The sequence below is a fragment of the Myotis brandtii genome, unplaced genomic scaffold (genome assembly GCF_000412655.1).
Source record: "Myotis brandtii unplaced genomic scaffold, ASM41265v1 scaffold143, whole genome shotgun sequence".
NCBI classification, from domain to species: domain Eukaryota; kingdom Metazoa; phylum Chordata; class Mammalia; order Chiroptera; family Vespertilionidae; genus Myotis; species Myotis brandtii.
Window position 1 is genome coordinate 4,252,367 of NW_005355115.1, and position 19,118 is coordinate 4,271,484.

General features: G+C 53.1%; 1 protein-coding gene across 1 annotated transcript in view; it reads right to left on the reverse strand.

The window, feature by feature from the left end:
- PTK7 (protein tyrosine kinase 7 (inactive)) overlaps positions 1-19,118 on the reverse strand; it is a 31,224-nt gene continuing 12,106 nt past the window's right edge. Inside the window, exons 9-21 of the mRNA XM_014535410.1 lie at positions 18,765-18,898; positions 18,495-18,630; positions 18,237-18,356; positions 16,788-16,937; positions 16,519-16,669; positions 16,294-16,421; positions 14,512-14,715; positions 13,552-13,707; positions 12,706-12,938; positions 11,675-11,755; positions 2,437-2,588; positions 1,444-1,622; positions 1-990 (exon numbers count right to left, since the gene is read on the reverse strand). Of these exons, the coding sequence (XP_014390896.1) occupies positions 830-990; positions 1,444-1,622; positions 2,437-2,588; positions 11,675-11,755; positions 12,706-12,938; positions 13,552-13,707; positions 14,512-14,715; positions 16,294-16,421; positions 16,519-16,669; positions 16,788-16,937; positions 18,237-18,356; positions 18,495-18,630; positions 18,765-18,898 (1,985 nt within the window). The 3' untranslated portion in view covers positions 1-829. The remainder of the gene's footprint in view (positions 991-1,443; positions 1,623-2,436; positions 2,589-11,674; positions 11,756-12,705; positions 12,939-13,551; positions 13,708-14,511; positions 14,716-16,293; positions 16,422-16,518; positions 16,670-16,787; positions 16,938-18,236; positions 18,357-18,494; positions 18,631-18,764; positions 18,899-19,118) is intronic.

The window sequence follows — 19,118 nt, forward strand, 5'->3', positions numbered from 1 at the left end:
CAGGCTGTAAAAAAGGCTTCTTTATTGAGAACAGTGAGTGTAAAAAAACAACAACAAACACACAACAACAATAAAAGTGTGAGGCAGGGGTGGTCCCCGTCCCCATCTCCTCCAAGGCGCACCCCTCCCTCCCATGCCCACCCACCCTACGCTGCGAGTACGGTACATACAAAAGCCGCCCGTGGTGCATACAAAAAGGGCGGTTATATAATGTCAAAAGCTCCTGAAACTCCTTCATCTGCCAGGCACTTAGGATGAGGAAAGGAGAGAAGGGTGGGGAGGAGACAGAGGTCAGGGTCAGCGTGCACAAGTCCATGTGGGGAGGACGCACTGGCTGTGTCCTCCCCGGTTCTGGCGCAGACCCCGAGGTGATAAAATATTCTGCCCCGTGGGCCAGCACTACCCAGGGATTTGAGTATATTAAGGAACGGCCCTCCAACCCGCTCATCTGCAGCCTCGCCTGCCCTGGGCAAAGTTAGCAGGTGAGTGGCGGAGCTGCACCTGGCCAAGGGGCGGAGACCCAGGCCAGAAATTGGTGTTACCTGAGGCACCCACACTGCCCCTGATGGGGGGAGGGGTGGCAGAAAAAGCTGCCCAGCCCAAGGTCCTAGTCACCAGTCTGGGCCCGAGTCAACCCCCGCAAGGGCTGAGGGTAAGAGAGAGGAGGGAATCGCAGGCCCAGCCCAAACCTCAGCAGTGCCTGTGGGGCCAGGGTGGGGCCCGGAGGGCCGAGGAGGACAGGGATCTTGCCCATCATGCTGCAGGCACCTGTCAGGAGGTCCTCCCGTGCCCACGCCAGCCTGAGGCACAGCCTGCCTGGGCTCCCTCCTCATGGCTTGCTGTCTGCGGGGCTGTCTCCCAGGGTGTTGGCAATCTCGCTGAAGGAGGGCCTGTCCTTGGGGCTGAGGGCCCAGCAGCGCTGCATCAGCCGGTAGAGCTTGGAAGGGCAGCCCTCAGGCTGTGGGAGTCTGGTCTTCCCAGCTTGCAAGTCTGCAGGGAAATGAGAGTTAGGCAAACTTTTAACCTCCTGTCCAACACTCTGTGGAGCCGGCAGTACCCACAAGCAGCCACTGGAGGGCGACCTGCGGTGGGGGCCACTGGCCAGTGGCTGGTGGGCACTGATTTAAGGAGTACAGGGGAAGTATCTCGCAACCAAAGGGGTAACTCCCCTGGCCCCAGCTCTGCCGGGCTGGTGGGTCAGGGTCCACACAGCGCAGGAGGCAACCAATGCATGGGGGCAGGTGTCAGTGGCTGGAGTGGTCACGGTGGGCGAGGGCTGTTACCAACCAACATGAAGGTATTTCAACACCAGGAGTGGCCCTATCTGTGTTCCTGCTATGACCAGCCCTGAGGGGAGGCAGGCTGAGCTTCCCCCAGGATCCTGAGCAAACTCTCCACCTGGAAAAACCTGTGGAATGGTCCCTTGGAAACACAGCTGCCTACCTGCTAGCACCTCGTCGTCGGCCTGCCCGCCATGGGGCATCTCTCCATGGGTGAACACTTCCCACATCAGTACACCAAAGGCCCAGACATCAGACTTGGTGGAGAAGTCACCCTCCAGGATGGCCTCGGGGGACATCCAGCGCAGAGGCACCCAAGCCTGGCGGAAGTGGTAGTACTCACTGCAGAAGAAAACCACACGTGGGGGTGGGGGCGGGGCCTCCGTGGCTCACAGAGGCGGGTGGGTTGTGGTGAGGGACCACAGATCCCTCATCCCAGGTCTGAGTCTCATACGAGCGCTAGAACCCAACTTTCCTACCTCAAGGAACTCAAGAGAAACTGGTAACATAGGGGTACACGGAATGAAATCTGGGGGCATCCACATGGGGTTGATGGTTAAAAATTCCTTTAAGAACCAAATTTTGCCTACATTTTAATATAAAAATAAAAAGCTAATAATCATACATACTTTTGGCACTGGTTTTAAAACCGTGAAAAAGGAGAACATGTTAAAAGTGGAAAGAACATTTAAAAAGCTTTAGTAATACATCAATCATGACTAAAGCATGACTGATGTATGACTGAGCGCTGGGGTGACTGGAGGGGGAGTTCCCAGGCGCCCCCAAGCGCTCTGCAGTGTGGATGGGCGTCCCAGAGCATCTCTGGCCCTGGCGCTGAGCTTCAAGTCTTAGGATTCAAAATAATAATTAGTGAATTCAGGAAGGTACAGAGGGAACCATACAAATAGTTAAGTTATATACAAACTGTTATAAAACCTACTAGTTATTTTTTAAAGGTTTGTAATATTTTATCACTAGAGAAAAATCTATGAGCGACAGGGACCTGTGTCCCAATGGCTAGGACGCCTGCTGCACCCTTGGAGAGAGGATAGGAAGCCCCTGTCCCTTCCTGGGCTCTCCGCTTTAGACTAAGCAGCCCTTCCCCACACCTCCCACACCTTCCCTCTACCCCTCACCCCACCCACCCACGTCCTACCTGTTGTACACGTCCTTGCTGAGCCCCAGGGCCGACACCTTCACCTGTCTCTGGGCGCTGACCAGGCAGTTCCGAGCGGCCAGGTCCTTGTGCACAAAGCGGTTGTTGGACAGGTGCTCCATGCCCAGGGCCACCTGGGTGCACAGGGCCACCTGGAGCAAGAAAGGGACTCACTCATCAAAGCACCCATGTCTCGGGGATCCAAGTGACCACCCCCCACACAACCCTTGGTGGGTCTCCATGCCATCGGTGTGCTCAGGAAGCCCAAGGCAAAGCCACAACAGCTTAGCTTCCTTCTCTGTTAAGCGGGGATAACAGAGCCTGCCTCACTGGGCTGCTGGAAGAACAGAACCAAATGAAATTAAGCTCTGGGACCACCTGGACACACAGCAGGTGCTGGACAGGCGAGTGGCACGTGGGTGGGGAGAGCACATAGTAGCCACGTGAGAAAAATAACCGGCAGTGATCATAGCTCACATCCTAACGGGTTGTTTCTTTTCCTTTTTACTTCAAAATTACGTAATTTCTACTAGTTGTATATAAAAAACAAAAACAAAAGGGGTGTGTGTGTGCGTGTGTGTGTGTATGTATGTATATGTATGTGTGTGTGTAATATATATACATATATATATGTATATGTATATATATATATGTATATATATATATACATACATATATATATATATATATTACACACACACACACACACACACACACACAAAACATACGCAAAACACATATGCCTCCAAGGCGGGGAGCTGGGGACTAGAGAGAAGGTAGAAAAACTTTTTGATTTGTATCTTTTAAGTGGTAAACTATATCTAGAAAAGCTCATCAAATATATGTGCACTTCCACGAATAATTATAAAGCTCAGACCCAGGTAACAATCACTAAGTGAAAAACACAAACCAACAATGCTAGCACCCCAGAGCATATACACTTTGTATGCTTCCAGCCTTATCTGGTTCCAAAACGGGGAGACTGAATTATATTGTTTAAGAACGTTGTGTGTAAAGATAAAACCAGAAAGAACAGCCAAGAAATTAGGACCATAAAGGCAGGACAGTGGTTACCTCTGGAGGGGAGGGAGAGAGCATGATGAGGAAGGAGCCCTTAGGTCTTACCATTACACACACGTTCCTAAGCAATATCATTCAGTTTTCCCGTTTTGGAACCAGATAAGGCTGGAAGCATACAAAGTGTGTATGTTTTTTTGCCTGATTTGTTCACTCAGCATTGTGAGATTCATCCTTTGGGATGGGGTACAGGGACTATTTTACTGCGTTTTCATCCTTGAATATACTATATTTAATCATTTTAATGCCAATGGATATTTGGATTTTTTCCCCAGCTTTGTGCTATTAAGAACAGTGCTCCTATGACCGTTCTTATGGGTGCACACATGCATGAATTTCTTTAAGATATCTAGGTATGAGTCAAGGACTATGAGAAACTCTACAAAATAAGAAAAAACTCTTTCCAAAGGGTAGGAGTTAAAAATATATTTCACTAATTCCCTTTTAAAATTGTTGAGCCATGTGACTGTATTATATAGAACTAGTGCCCTGGTGCACAGATTCATGCACATTGAAACGAAATTAATTAGAAGGTGGCTGGTGGGGCAGGACTGGGCGAGACGGGCCAGACACGCCCTGGAGCCAACCTCTGGCTGACCACACCTGGGGTGGCACCACAGCTTGAAGGTGGTCTGCGGAGTGAGCAGGGTCCCTCCACAGGTGGGGTCCCTTGGCCTGGCCTGTGGGGATCGGGCTGAAACTGGCTCTCCAACATCCTCTGAGGGGTCCCGGATTGCAAGACAGTGGTTCTCAGGTGTTGCACCCCGAAATCGAGCTCCCTCCTCTCCAGTTCCGGGTACGTAACCCGAGAACCTCTGCTGCCAAGTCACCGCAGCTCGGCAGCTCCTGTGTTGAGCGTCTGCCCCCTGGGGGTCAGTGTGCATCATACCTACCAGCTGGTCAGATGGTCGCTTAGCCTTTTATACTAGTGGCCCGGTGCATGAAATTTGTGCACGGGAGCGGGGGGAGGGGCAAGAGGAGAACTGTCCCTCAGCCCAGCCTGCACCCTCTCCAATCTGGGATCCCTCTCACACCTGCCTGCCTAATCGCCCCTAACCACTCTGCCTGCCGGCCTGATTGCCCCCAACTGCTCTCCCTTCTGGCCTGATCACCCTTAACTGCCCTCCCCCCTGCCGGCCTGATTGCTCTTAACTGCCTCTGCCTCAGCCCCGCCACCATGGCTTTGTCCAGAAGGACGTCCAGAAGGTCTCCTGGTCTAATTAATGTATTACCCTTTTATTAGTATAGATAAATACCTTATAGAACATTCTAAATAGAACTATATTGTTATATTAACATTTTAAAAGTATATACCAATAGACTGAACACATATTAATTGAGCATCTACTGTACACCATACACAGCTGGGTGCTGGTGGAATAGAACAGAAATGGCAAGACAGGGCTCCTAGTGAGAGGACAGTCTAGAAGGGAGACAAAAACTATCCCCGCAGAAGGCTGCCACCACTGGGAGAAGGTGCTCCACACTGAACAGAGCGCCAGGTCAGCGTCTGTAAAGACCCATGGCGCCTAGGCCTCTGTCACCTTATCCAAACCTTGGGAGCACCACTGAGGGACACATGGCCCCTGTAGTGTTTCTCTGCATACAAAAACAAGGCAAACAGAAATGCACAGAGATCCCTGTGGCCTGTGGCATATTACTTAACAAGGTACAGCCAGCCGTGTGGTTCTGCCATACAGACTCATTCTCAGGATCCACAAGGGGGGAGTCACCCATCACAGAAATGCAGTCATGGAGGGATGAAGGTAAGAATGGGGCCAAAAGCCACTATCATTGGTGATCAAGGAAATATAAGCCACATCCCAATGAGATACCATTTTATACACGTCTGATGGCAAAAAGTCAAAAGTCTGTCTCCACCTTATCTCTAATGGTTAAAATAATACATAACAATACACATACATATTAAGAGAATGAGAAAGCAAATACGAACAAATGAGTCTGGATAAAGGGTTTGTAGGAGTTCCTTGAACTTTTCTTAAAACTCTTTTTTAAAAATATATTTTATTGATTTTTTACAGAGAGGAAGGGAGAGGGATAGAGAGTTAGAAACATCGATGAGAGAGAAACATTGATCAGCTGCCTCCTGCACACCTTCTACTGGGGATGTGCCTGCAACCAAGGTACATGCCCTTGACCGGAATCGAACCTGGGACCCTTCAGTCCACAGGCCAACACTCTATCCACTGAGCCAAACCGGTTAGGGCTTAAAACTCTTTTTTTAAAAAAATATTTTAATCGATTTCAGAAAGAGGGGGAGAGAGAGAGAAACATCAATGATGAGAATCACTGATCAGCTGCCTCCTGCACATCCTCTACTGGGGATCAAGCCCGTAACCCACGCTTGTGCCCTTGACTGGAATTGAACCTGGGACCCTTTAGTCTGCAGACGCTCTATCCACTGAGCCAAACCAGCGAGGGCCTTAACACTCTTTTAAGTTTGAAATAGCAAAATAAAAATTTACCAAACACACACACACACACACACACACACACACACACACACACGCTCATGCACGTTAAAAAATAACTAACTCAATAAAAGCAGCCCATGTGTGGACCAGTAATGAGTATGTCATAAATTATCCAAAGATTACGGTTCATGTAATTCTATGTTCCTGAAATTCAAAGAGGAATGAAATGAATGGGAGTGACAGAGGGGCTGTTGCCAATTTACCTAGTGCGAGAAGACCACCCAATCTGAGAGGAGACAGGAACACTTGTACCTACTGTGCGCTGGCCCCTGAGCGAGGTGGCTGCCCCTCTTATTTGACTGTGAGGCGGGGTTCATCCTCAGCCCTGCCCAGGATCCCATCTGAGGCTTTCCCCCAGCCTGATACCGAAGCCTGGCTCTCTCCTCAGTACCACAGCTGCCTCTCCTGGTCACATCAGGGGTGTTGGGGGCACAGGAGGGGTCATCTGCTCAGCAGTGAGCCCAGAGGTGGAGTGCTGGCTTCAGCCTGGCCCTTCAGCATTTCCCCAGCTTGGCTTCCAGAGGAGCTGAGCCAGACGCTGGCAGAGGGGTCACTCCAAAGACACAGCCTGGCCGGTGTGCACTGGCCAGTGACATCCTGAGGGCCAACTGCCTCCAGTGGTGGTTTGCTAACTGTGGGTACAACCTATTAGTATGTCCTGAAACCAACTTAGTTCATCTTAACCAGCATTAAAAAACTGAACATCGCCCTGGCATGTGGCTCAGCTGGTTGAGCGTCGTCCCGTGCACCGAAAGGTTGCCGGTTTGATTCCTGATCAGGGCAAATGCCCAGGTTGCGGGTTCAGTCCCCGTTGGGGCACAGGAGGCAACCGATCGATGTTTCTCACATCTGGGCAATGTTTCTCTCGCTCTCTCTTCCCCTCCCTTCCTCTCTCTCTCTCTCAAAACCAATAAAAACATATTTTTAAAAATCGGAACAGAAAATATCAGAGTACATTACTTCGTAAGGGTATCGTTCATAACATTTTTAAAATATATAACCATGCCAATGTCGTTGGGTTGTGATGCAAAATGTACTCTTTTTTGCTACTGTGGGTTTCAGTCAAAACAGTTTAAGAAACAATGGTCTAGCCCTAACCGGTTTGGCTCAGTGGATAGAGCGTCGGCCTGTGGACTGAAGGGTCCCAGGTTCGATTCCGGTCAAGGGCATGTACCTTGGTTGCGGGCACCTCCCCGGTAGGTGGTATGCAGGAGGCAGCTGATCAATGTTTCTCTCTCATCGATGTTTCTGGCTCTCTATCCCTCTCCCTTCCTCTCTGTAAAAAATCAATAAAATATATTTAAAAAAAAAAAAAAGAAACAATGGTCTAAATCTGTGCTGTCCGAAACAGTCGTCCCGAGCCCCGCGTGACTATAACTAAAACCTAATAAACATTAAAAACTCCGCTTCTCTGTGGCCTTAGCCACATTCTCTGTGCTCAGGAGCCACCTGGGGCGAGTGACCACCGCACTGCACAGCAGCAGATACGGGACGTTTCCACCACTGCAGGGAGTTCTGTGAGCACCGATCCAAACCACCACCAAGCAGACCCCTCGACACAGCCAACATACTGACAGACACCGCATACGCAGAGGCGCTCGCTGAACAAGCACCATCAAGCGCTGGGCAAAGTCTCATCTTCTTGGTGCATTTTCTTTATCCAAAGTGAAGACACAGCCCTGGCCGGTGTCTCTCAGCTGTTAGAGTGCCGGCCCGTGCCCCAGAGGGTCACAAGTTTGCTCCCTGCCCCAAGTCTGGGCATGTGCGGAGGCAACCAGTCAACAGTCAATGTGTGTCTCTCTCTCACGTTAATGTTTTCTCCCTCCTCCCTCCCTCTCTCTCCGAAAAGCAATGGAAAAAATATCCTCGGGTGAGGATGAAAGAAAAAAAAAAGTAATGACACAAAATCTCTGGATAGCTTCCAACCAAACGTGTGTGCCAGTGAGGAGGGTTGAGAAGAGATCCACAGGATCACTGAGCTCTCCCTGGGTACAGAACCTGCACTGCGTCTCCAAGGAAAAGCAGAGGCCACACGCCCCAAACAGTCCCCAGACTGCCATCCTCAGAACACCCCAAGTGCCACTGGTGGTAGAAGGGCCAGATGACCACTGAAGTGGGCATCGTAAGTGAACGGACTCTACTTCAGGCTTCAAAACCCCAGGGCATTGCTCAGCCTTGCCTGGCTATCTGTAAGGGGCAGACAAAGGCTTTTGTGATGTGCCCTCATCACACCTGCCCTTCCCCTCAGTCTGCTCTCAATCTGCTGCTCGTCAAGGGAAACAAGAGAGTGGACTTAGCATGATGACTAACTTGCTATCTTCCCAGAGAGGCAGTGCTTCGGGAAACGCTGGCTACGCGAGGACGGCAAAAGGGAATTCTGTTAGACCCAAGCCAATGAAGTGTTTCCTTACTGCTGGGCAAGCCGCCACCAGAGGGCCACAGGTTAATGTTCAAATGCTGTTATAAAGACCAGACCCACCCCTTCCTTTCCAACGTTCAACAGGTCCCAGCTAACCCACTGTGACTCCACTGTGCTCGCCTCACAACAGGCTTTCTGTGTACAGGTCCTGGCAGCTGACTGCATAAGGCTCTGTCCATCAGTGCTAAGTGACCCTACTTCTCGTCCTGTCATTGGCTTGAAGGTGATCCATAGAGAAACCACAGGTTACAGTTCTTCAACTTTAAAATCCCCATCATCTTATCAGCTACTTAACAAGCATTATCTACAATTACGCCACCACCCAGGGCCAGGGTCTTTGACCTTTTTTCATTTAATCTTTATTGTTGGAAGTATTACATATGCCCCCCTTCCCCCACCCCCCCATTGGCCTCCTGCCTCCTTGACTGCTATCACTATCCCACTGCTATCCTGAAATCCTTCTGGGGACCCCCCCCCACCACCACCACCCATACCACGCATGGCACCCTGGTTCCAGCTCTGGCTGGCCAGGGAGCAGCCTGCCTACCACTCCAGCTCCCCTTGAAAACATAACTCTTGCCCAGCCAGTGTTGCTCAGTGGTTGAGCGTCGACCTATGAACCTGGTCACGGTTCGATTTCCGGTCAGGGCACATGCCCCGGTTGCAGTCTCGATCCCAAGTGGGAGGCGTGCAGGAGGCAGCCGATCAATGACTCTCTCATCGTTGATGTTTCTATCTCTCTATTCCTCTCCCTTCCTCTCTGAAATTAATAAAAATCATTTTTAAAAAAACTTAACTCTTTCTCCTTCCATTCCCCAGGACTCCTAGGCATATGAAGTTAACAGAGTAGCTCACTAAATTACTAGCACAAGGAAGTATCTACAGGTTTTAATACATATTTTCTAAGAATTATCATTTTCATGGAATCCCTCCAAAGCAGTATTTTTAAAACTACTGATTGAGACCCACATAGGTCTCAGAACCACTGGCAAGAACTCCTCAAACTTCGATGGGCTTACGAATCGGCTGAAAAGGTTGCTGGAAAATTGCAGTTCCTCAGACCCTACCCTCAGATTTTCTGATTCCCTCAGTCTGAGTGAGGTATGGTCCAGAAATCTTTTTTTTTTTTTTTTAAGCAATCTCACCCCCACCAGATGCTGAGTACTGTCCTTAGAGAGTGTGGAACCCAACTCATTGAAGCTCCGCCATCAAATTTAAGATGCTCTTTCAAAAAAGCGTGGGAGAGATCTTCAGCGAAGGCGGTGATGACTTTCGGTAAAATACCGTCCCTCAGGCCACGTGACAGAGGTAACCAACGTCCTGCCAGCCTGTGTCCCTGTCCCCACGTCCCAGCCACAGAGACCTACCTGGAGTCCCCTCTCTCCTGAATCCATCCCCTTCCCGCCATTCAACTACTTCCTGTCCTTGAGAACTGAACTCAAATGGCTTCCTCACCAGGAAGCCTTCTTTGTTAACCACAACTGTCTGTCCACCTGAGGGAAGTGGAGTCTCCACCATCTCAGTCAACGCCTCTCCCTTGCTTTCTGTGTGGTATCTGAAGTCTGTGTGGCACATGCATCCTCTTTTACCTAAGCTCCCCCGCTTGATCCTAAGTGCCCCAGCGATGCCCGGCAGTTTCCATTTTACATCCCCAAGGGCCCTCAGGCTCCATGCATGTCCTGATTTGTGAGCTCTGGGGTCCCGACGTCCCACCAGCTGGAGCAGCGTGCCCTGTCCTATGGCTTCTCAGAGTTATGTTTTTAAGGGGAGCTGGAGTGGTAGGCAGGCTGCTCCCTGGCCAACCAGAGCTGGAACCAGGGTGCCACACGTGGTATGGGTGGTGGTGGGGGGTCCCCAGAAGGATTTCAGGAAAGCAGTGGGATAGTGATAGCAGTCAAGGAGGCAGGCGCGAGGTGTCAAAAGGCCCGCTCTAGCTGACCTGGGGCCAGGTCGCCTACCCTATCTGGGCCTAGTAAACTCACCTGTAATGGGAGGCCAGCCTGAAGGGCACAGGACCACTTCCCCAGAGAGATCAGGGGCAGCCAAGGGCCCCACGCACCTGACTAATCAGCCAGCACACCTTTCTGCCCTGCCCGAGTCTGTGACCTGAGTCAGCCTACCAGGCAGGGGTGGTCACCTGGAGGGGCCCGGCGGTCAGTGTCTGCCCACCTGCCCTGAGCTTTGATTGGTTTATGAGGTGACTTTGCTGTCAGCTTAGAAACAGAGTGTCAGGCACATGAGGGAGGTGGATCAGCTCAGAGGAGAGGGAGCAGGCTGTGGACAGGGAGAGCCGGGCTGCAGAAGCCATCATCTGCTGTGGGCAGGGGAGCAGGCGAGCTTCCCTTCTTCACTGCTTCAGCCCAGGCCTGCTCCACCACGGGCTCCAGCCAGGGCTCTGAGCCCACAACAGCCCTCTGCCCTGAAGGCAGGAGGAGGACAGGAAGGAAAGGCTGCACAGCTACAGCTAAAGTGAGAGTTAAAGTGTAAAAACCACAGTAGGTGAAACATGGGCAGCCCACTCACAGAAGTTTCCACACTCGGAGCCTAAAGAAACATACTCAGGGACACACCCAGGCCAGCAGGCCCCTAAAACTCAGGCAGCTCACTGTTCCTCATCTCAGGGCTCCCCACTGCTCCTCCATCTCACTGCTCCCCGCTGCTCCTCACCTCACTTCCCCCCGCTGCTCCTCCACCTCACTGCTCCCCGCTGCTCCTCACCTCACTTCCCCCCGCTGCTCCTCCACCTCAGGGCTCTTTGCTGCTCCTCACCTCACTGGTCCCTGCTGCTCCTCACCTTAGTGCTCCCCACTGCTCCTCCACCTCACTACTCCCTGTTCTTCCACCTCAATGCTCCCTGCTGCTCCAGCCCAGTGCTCCCTGCTGCTCCAGCCCAGTGCTCCCAGCTGCTCCTCCAGTTAAATGCCCCCTGAGGGAGCTAATGTCTTGCTCCAGTGGCAAAGGCAAACAGCAACTCTTCTATATGAAAACAACAGGGCAATACCAAGCCACTTTCAGGTTATGTGATTTGGACAAGTCACTTAACCTCTTAAACCACAGTTTCTTCACCCACAAAATGTGGATGGCAACACATTAAGATGATGATTATAATCACTGAGAAACACATGCACAGTCCTTACCATAGGGCCTGGCCCACAGGGAGCACTGTTAGCAGAACCTGTTATATGAGGACTGCTCTTGCTCCTGGCCCAGCCCCGGGGACCGCTCTCTTCTCCCTCCCAGTCCTCACCTTCTGCTTAGTGCTGAGGGGCTGTGACTTCAATTTTTCATCCTTGCTCTTGGAAATCCTCAGAAACTGTTTGAGGTCTCCCTGAGGGAAAAGCAAAAGTCTGTCATGTCAGAAGCCAGCCATTATATCCCTGGCATCAAAGCAAGCAGGTGCTCACAGGTGCCTGCCCGGCAGATGGCGAGCAGTCCTGACCTGAACGCCCACCCGACTGGACCCCCCTCCTGTGAGGGAAGTCCAGTGGGAATGAAAGAATACATAGCAGGCGCCTCCCAGAAGCTGTCAGTCCGAAGGAGAGGACTGTCCTATCTACCCTCAGAGGAGCCTCAGACAGGCGGTGTCGAAGCCCCTGCCTTCAAGGTGCCAAGAAGAAAACAGCAGCCCACTGACCCCCGCCCTCCAGGGGTTGATCATCTTGGACATAAACAGGGGGTGACCCCAGCAGCAGAAACGTACACAAGCAAACACTTCTGATGGGAACAGGACGGGTTACTCCTCCCCTTCCTGCCCCAGAGCTGGGGGAGGGAGGGGAGCTGATAAGCAGCCTTTTGAGGACGGGAGGAGTTAGGTCTAGGTCAGTCAGCGAATGAAGAGCAAGGGGCAGATCTGGGCATGCAACCAGGGTGGAAAGAAAAGGCTGGTGACTGGGCTAACACTGGTGCCTCACACGGGAATGGCGGGAAGGAGGGAAAGCCGGGTTCTGTTAAGTTTATTCTCAAGGGGTGACAAGCCCTAGGAAAACCGGAGTCAGAGAAGAAGGCCTGGAAGGTACCCATGCGGGGTGCAGTGAAGCCGGAAGAAACTTGGTACCCAACACAGGGCTGGCAGAGGAGGTGCTGGTCAGGGGAAGGCAGGTGTCAGAGCTGGGGGCAGAGGGGAGGGGCAGGAGGCAAGCATCTCAATGGTGTAACAGCAGGCAAACCCGAGGTCTCAGCTGAGACCACAAGAGGGGAGGTTCCCATGGTGCACCCCCCAACCCCCGTGAGGACAATGCCGTGCCCGAGACCCGAGGTAGGTCCCCTCCAGCAGCATACCAGGTCCACATACTCCAGCACCATGTAGTGGGGCTCGGCCTCCCGACACAGCCCCAGGAGCCGCACGACGTTGGCGTGGCTCAGCTTCCCAAACATCTCGAACTCCCTCCGGAAGTCCAGCTGCTGCTGCTCGTCCCGGCTCTGCAGGCTCTTCACCAGCACCAGGGTCTCTGCCACCCCCTCCTCCAAGCCCTGTGCCTTCGCCAGGAACACCTCTCCAAACTCGCTTTTCCCTGTGGGGACAGATCTGAGTCCGCCAGCTGCCTGCACCTGGGAAGGGGCCAGGCCTCTCCGGCATGCGGTCAGGAGTCTCTGCTGTTCCCACCCACCCGCACTGGGCAGTGGCCAAGTTCAGCGTGTGACCCTGAGCAAACCTTTCCTCTCCCACCTGGGCTTCAAGTCCCCGGTAGTAAAATAAAGGGGTGGGATTAATATTCAGGGTTTTCCAAAGGGTGGCTTGTATGAGAATGGCAGGTGGCTCATGATAAACATGTCTTAATAGTTGTATGTTTAATGTACACTCAAAAATTTAACTGGCACAGATCCCTAATTTCTCACATATTTCCCTAGAACAGAGCTAACTTTAGTTACTTTTTTTTTTTAAAGGAATCAATCTAAAGAAAACATCAAGTCAGTAACACACAGGAATGACACAAGTTGTGAGGTGGGGTGTGAACAGCAATGGGGACACACTGGACGAGATCTCCCCTGTGCTCCTGTGGCCCCCCTGCCCCCCCATCTCTAGGTTCTGGGTGTCAGAGACTTCAGAGCCACAGCCATGACTTAGCCTCGGACAGAACCGGTGACCTGTAGCCAGGCAGGGGAGCTGTGGCTAAGGCAGCCTACCCAGTGTGGTGATGGGCTGCAGGCTGGCCCTCGGAAAGTGCATCTTGTCGCTCGTACTGTGGCGTTTGTTGGTGGCTGCGGGGCCAGAGCCCAAGCTGGTCAAAGCCACTTCCTCTTGGATCTCCGCTGAGGGCTGCCCGTTCTGCAAGGGCCCGCCTGGGAAGGAGCACAGGGAATGCCAAGATGAGACCGGTCACTCAGGTCACTATGGGGCCTGTTTCCGCCCCCCCCCCAAGGAGCACAGGGAAGTGCCAAGATGAGACCGGTCACTCAGGTCACTATGGGGGCCTCAGTCCCCCCCCCCGCAACCCTCTACTTCTACCAAATGGGTCCAATCTCAACTGATGAATGAAGGGGATGAGGAAAGGATGACAGCCTCTGACATGGACCAAGCTGCGCAAGTCTCATCCGAATCATGGTCCCTGCACACCATACAGACATACGGGTTTTGGCTTCCGCGGGGCCATCTATAGGCAAAGCCCAAAACAGGCCCAAAGGGGAAATCACAAGGGAGACCCAGGCCCTGCGCCTGAACACCTCAGCTTATAGGGAGACGCAAAAATGCCCCTAGGGAGGTCCCAGTTGGAGGAAACAGATTGCCTTTGGGGCACTCAAAGACTAATAACGGGATGGGGGGGGGCAGGAGAGACAGACAAGATGTGGACCAGCAACGTGAGTATATATAGCAGTTATATCTGGCTTAGTGCCACAGGAAACATAGGACGCTGGCACAGAGGCTCCAATGAGGAAGTCTTAAGCCAGGTTCCTCAGAAGCCCAGGCCCTGGGAATGGACCAACTCCAGGCTTCCAGCTGGGGTGGGAAGCTCTGTTCTGGCTGCAGGGACAAGGGCAAGCCCCAGACAGACATCCTCCAATGCTGCAGCTCCGCCCACCATGGCCACCAGAGGGCGCTCAGCACCTGCACACGGCACCGCCTCCCGCCTCCAGGGGACCCCTCACCATTGAGGCACTCCATCTCTGGCTCCTCGCCCTCTGGCTGCTTCTGAAGCCGCTTTGCCTTGCAGCGCTTCTTGCAGTAGAACATGAGGCCCAGGACGGCAATGATGTAGGCCACGGCGGCGCCCACCGACAGCCCGATGGTCTGGATCATCTTGTAGGGGGGAGGGCTGCCCGGGCCCTCGGACTCCTCCTGCGGGGGCTTGTCTTGAGAGACACACAGAGAGGTCTGTGCAGGGTGCTGAAGCAAACCCAGCCTGCTTCTCTACCAGCCCCTCCATGCCCCACACGTATGACAACCTCCCAGACACTCCAGAGAGACCGGGAGGGTCGCCACCGCCACCGGCTTTAACCAGGGCTGTCTTCCGGCCCTGCCGAGGCCCCAAGGAGTGATCCCCCGGCTGGCTCTGCATCTGAACACCAGGCCAGGGGCACGAATGACAACCAGGCCTGTCGGGCACCACAAGCCCACACCGTGTGTTAACACGTTTCTTCAGTGCCAGGACACTGGGCCAGGCCCTGAGGAGCAGCATCTGAGAACTTCTGGTTTAGAACCCCAGGCAACGCCCAGCACAGAGCAGGTTCCTGGGGAAACGTACGTGTAGAAGGGCTCTCCTGGTCTAGGGGCTTTCAACGGCCTAGGGCCGTGGTCGGCAAACTGCGGCTCGAGAGCCACATGCGGCTCTTTGGCCCCTTGAGTGTGGCGCTTCCACAAAATACCGACTTCTGCGCATGGGCCACGAAGTTTCAATCGCACTGTATGTGCGCGCCCACACGTGGTATTTTGTGGAAGAGCCACACTCAAGGGGCCAAAGAGTCACGTGCGGCTCTCGAGCCGAAGTTTGCCGACCACGGGCCTAGGGTCTCGTGGAGAAACTGACAGAGACCCACGATGCAGAAGCCCCCAACTCCCACACATACCCACGGGCTCCAACCAAGGGGCCTGTCACTTCGCTGTGTTCCAGTTCAAGCCCCACTTCCTACTTTGTCTAGAAAAATAATTCTGCTGCTAAACCAAAAAAGTTTGAGACCTTCTCATTTAAGCCACTCCCATTCTACAGATGCAGAAACAAGCCGTGAAGAGGAAACGACACCTGCCTCTAAGGCAGTGGTTCTCAACCTTCTGGCCCTTTAAATACAGTTCCTCATGTTATGACCCAACCATAAAATTATTTTCGTTGCTACTTCATAACTGTAATGTTGCTACTGTTATGAATCGTCATGTAAATATCTGATATGCAGGATGGTCTTAGGCGACCCCTGTGAAAGGGTCGTTCGACCGCCAAAGGGGTCGCGGCCCACAGGTGGAGAACCGCTGCTCTAAGGGCATACAGATGGTTATTAGCAGCAGGAGAGGCCAGACCCAAACCCCACGTCCCTGAGCCTAGTCAGGGCCTTCTACCTGACGCATCATCCTCTCTGGGCCTCCAGGACAGACAAAGGAGCCTTGCCTTGATGCATCCTGACCTGATCCCCTCCCCGCCCACCCCGGGAGACATGTGGCTACTGCAGGAGACCCTGAGAAAAAGCTCTACAGGACAAGCACACCCCCACCACACACACACACACACACACACACACACACACACCAGCTGTGGGCTATTAAGAAAAGGACACCCAGCTCTAAGCAAGGACACAGACTGTGACATGGCCCAGCAGACTCCCCCCCATCACAAAAGTGGTTGAAGTGCCTTCCGTGTACAAGGGTCCGATTAGTAAAGATGAGAAAGTCGTATACAGATGAGAAAGACGTCTGGCCCCGTGGCTTCTCCCCCCAGCCCGTACCCACGACCAAGAGGGGGGCCTCCGTGTGCTTGATGTTGCAGCTGTTGCCCGCAATGCAGGTGTAGCGGCCCGAGTCCTCGGGGGCCACGTCATGGATCACCAGGGAGCCGTTCTGGAAGATGTGCATCCTGCCAGGAGAGAAGCCACAGCACTGCCCGCCTCGCCGGCCGCCGGGAGACCGGGCGGTGGAGAGGAGGGGTGAGTGTGGGAGGGGGACGGCCCTACCGAGGTCCCAGCTTCGTCGGGTCCAGGATGCGGTCTTTGCCCTTCCACTGGATGAGCGGCTTGGGGTCCCCCTGGGCCTCGCACCGCAGCAGAGCCGTGTGGCCCTGGTACACGGTTGTGCGCTCCGGCTCTACCTTGAAGGTGATGAAAACTGGATGGGAAGAGCCCCGCGAGGGGCAGGGAGCCGTGAGCACTGGGGCTGGCAGGATGCAGGCTGCTGCCACACGGGGCCTGCCAGCCCCAGCCCCAAGGCCCTGCCACTGTCGCACCTGCCACAGTAAGCTGCACGTGGGCACGGATCTGGCCCTGCAGCCCGTTGGAGGCGATACAAGTGTAGTTGCCGGCGTCATCGCGGGTCACCCTGGAGAAGTGCAGCGTCCCGGCGTTGTCTGTCACCCACTCTGGGAGGCTGCTCCCATCTGCAGGGGCAACAAAGGGAGGTTATGGGACTGACCAGAGTTACATGGTGGCAATGCCCTCAGTCACTCGCGTCTACTCAAAAACATGTCATCACTCCCGAGGACCTACAAAGCCCAAACTCGAGCTAGGCATCGAGAATCCCCCATTATTTATTCCTTCTTCAATTTTTCATCCTCACCTCCATCTGTTGCCTGTTTAACATTCCACTTCTGCCAAACTGCACTTCTGATTGGGCATCGAATTTGCCTTGTTGTCACCTCACCGCGTGCCACTCCTCCCTCCTGGAGCCCACCCCTGCTCTCTGCCGCCACCCCAGGCTTCAGATCCACTGTGAGCCACACGACAGGAAAGGCCCCAGACCACCTGAACAGAGACCCACTTCCTCCTCAAAACCGACACCCTCCTCTCTAACTCTCACTGTTCACGGGAATGTGAGAACTGGTCCAGCCCTTTAAAAAACAATTTGGCTACATGCACCAAGGGTTGTAAAAATGTGCATACCCTTTTATACATAATTATTCCATTTCTGGGAATCTTTCCCAAAGGAAATAAACCCAAATCCAGAAAAAACTTTGGCTCAAAGATGTTTATTGCAGCAATAAAAAGAGAAAGAGAAAGACAGAGAGGGAGGAGGGGGGGAGGGATGAAGGAAGGATGATTAGCAACCCAAATCTCCAACATTTAGAGAATATTTAAGTAAATTACAGTGAATCCAACTATTGGAATATTATCGCACTCATCAAAGCCAATGTTCATGTATAAAACGATGGGGCGATGCTTCATACTGTTAGTTAAAAAGGAATACAAGGTTGCATAGTTATTTGCATCTTCTATTTTTATATAGTAAGTATGACAAGTTTAATAAGTGAATAAAAGAGCTTTGTAAAAACAAAGATATGCATAGAAAAAGGGCACACACCCACAGATAATGGATGGTGAGATTGTGTATTTTTTTCCTCCTGATATTTTCTAAAGGAGCCCAGGTTGCTTTTTATGTCAAAAAGGATGACTATTTTGAAAAGGGACAAGGAAGGGCATGACAGTGCTGCCTGGCCCAATCAATCACTGTCCTGACGCGTCTCAGGTGCTAACAGTATAATCTGGCCTCTTTTGCATCTGGCTTTTCTCTTCCTAACGGGACTACAATCTGCCCTACATTGCTTGTCTGTCCCCACCGTTCCTGACATGATGTTGGGCACTCAGCTGGCCCTCAGACATCAACACATCTGACCACTAGACGGTCCTGCCTGCTCACTCCCCCCCGCCCCCCCGCCCCCCCAGGCTCACACAGTACTGACCTGCTCGTACCCACTTAATCGTGGGCTTCTCTCTGCCTGTGGCTGAGCAGGGCACCGTGGCCTCCTTGTCAAACTCCATGCACTGCTGTGGCCGGGGCGGTGGTGTGAACTTGAGCTTTTCTGTTTCAGCAGAGGGAGGGCAGGTGGGTGGAAAGGAGGCACTGAGGCAGCTAGGCCTGAAGGTCCTAGACCTGCTGCTCCTTCCCGTTCCTCTCCCGCCCACCAGGCCGGGCGCTCTCCCCGCGCACGCCAGCTCACCCAGCACTTGCACACGGGCTTGGGCCTCAATGCTGCCCGCTGGGGTGCTGCTCACGCAGCGGTACCAGGTCCCATCGTACACCTCCACGCTGTTGATGCGCAGGGTCCCGTTCTTGGAGACCTCGAACCGAGAGTCCTGCAACACAAGTCTTGGCCTGGACCCCCACCACGCAGCCCCGAGGAGAGCCTCGGGAAAGAGCACTGTGGAGGGGACCACCAGGGAGCGGCGGAGGGGGTCCACCCCACCCCCTGAGCCAGCCTCACTCTCACCTCCGAGATGAGCATCTGGTTTCTGTACCAGATGACTGTGGGCTTCGGTGTGGCCTGAGTCAGGCAATGCAAGTAGCCCGGCTTGCCCTCCTCCAGCTGGCTGTCCTCGGGCTTCTTCAGCCACGTGGGCACAGCTACAGGGACAGGGAGGAAACAGCGAAGGCTGATGATATCACGTCCGCAAAACCAAAGGATCCAACCCCAAGAAATTCTACCACCACATCAGGCCCTGAGTTCAGTGCCCCCGTCTGTTAACTGTAGCACTGATCCTTAGCGGTAGCCTACATGCCAGCACTTTTTGAACGCTGTCCTGGTTAACGATCACAATGAACGCCCAAGGTACGGATTTCTTTA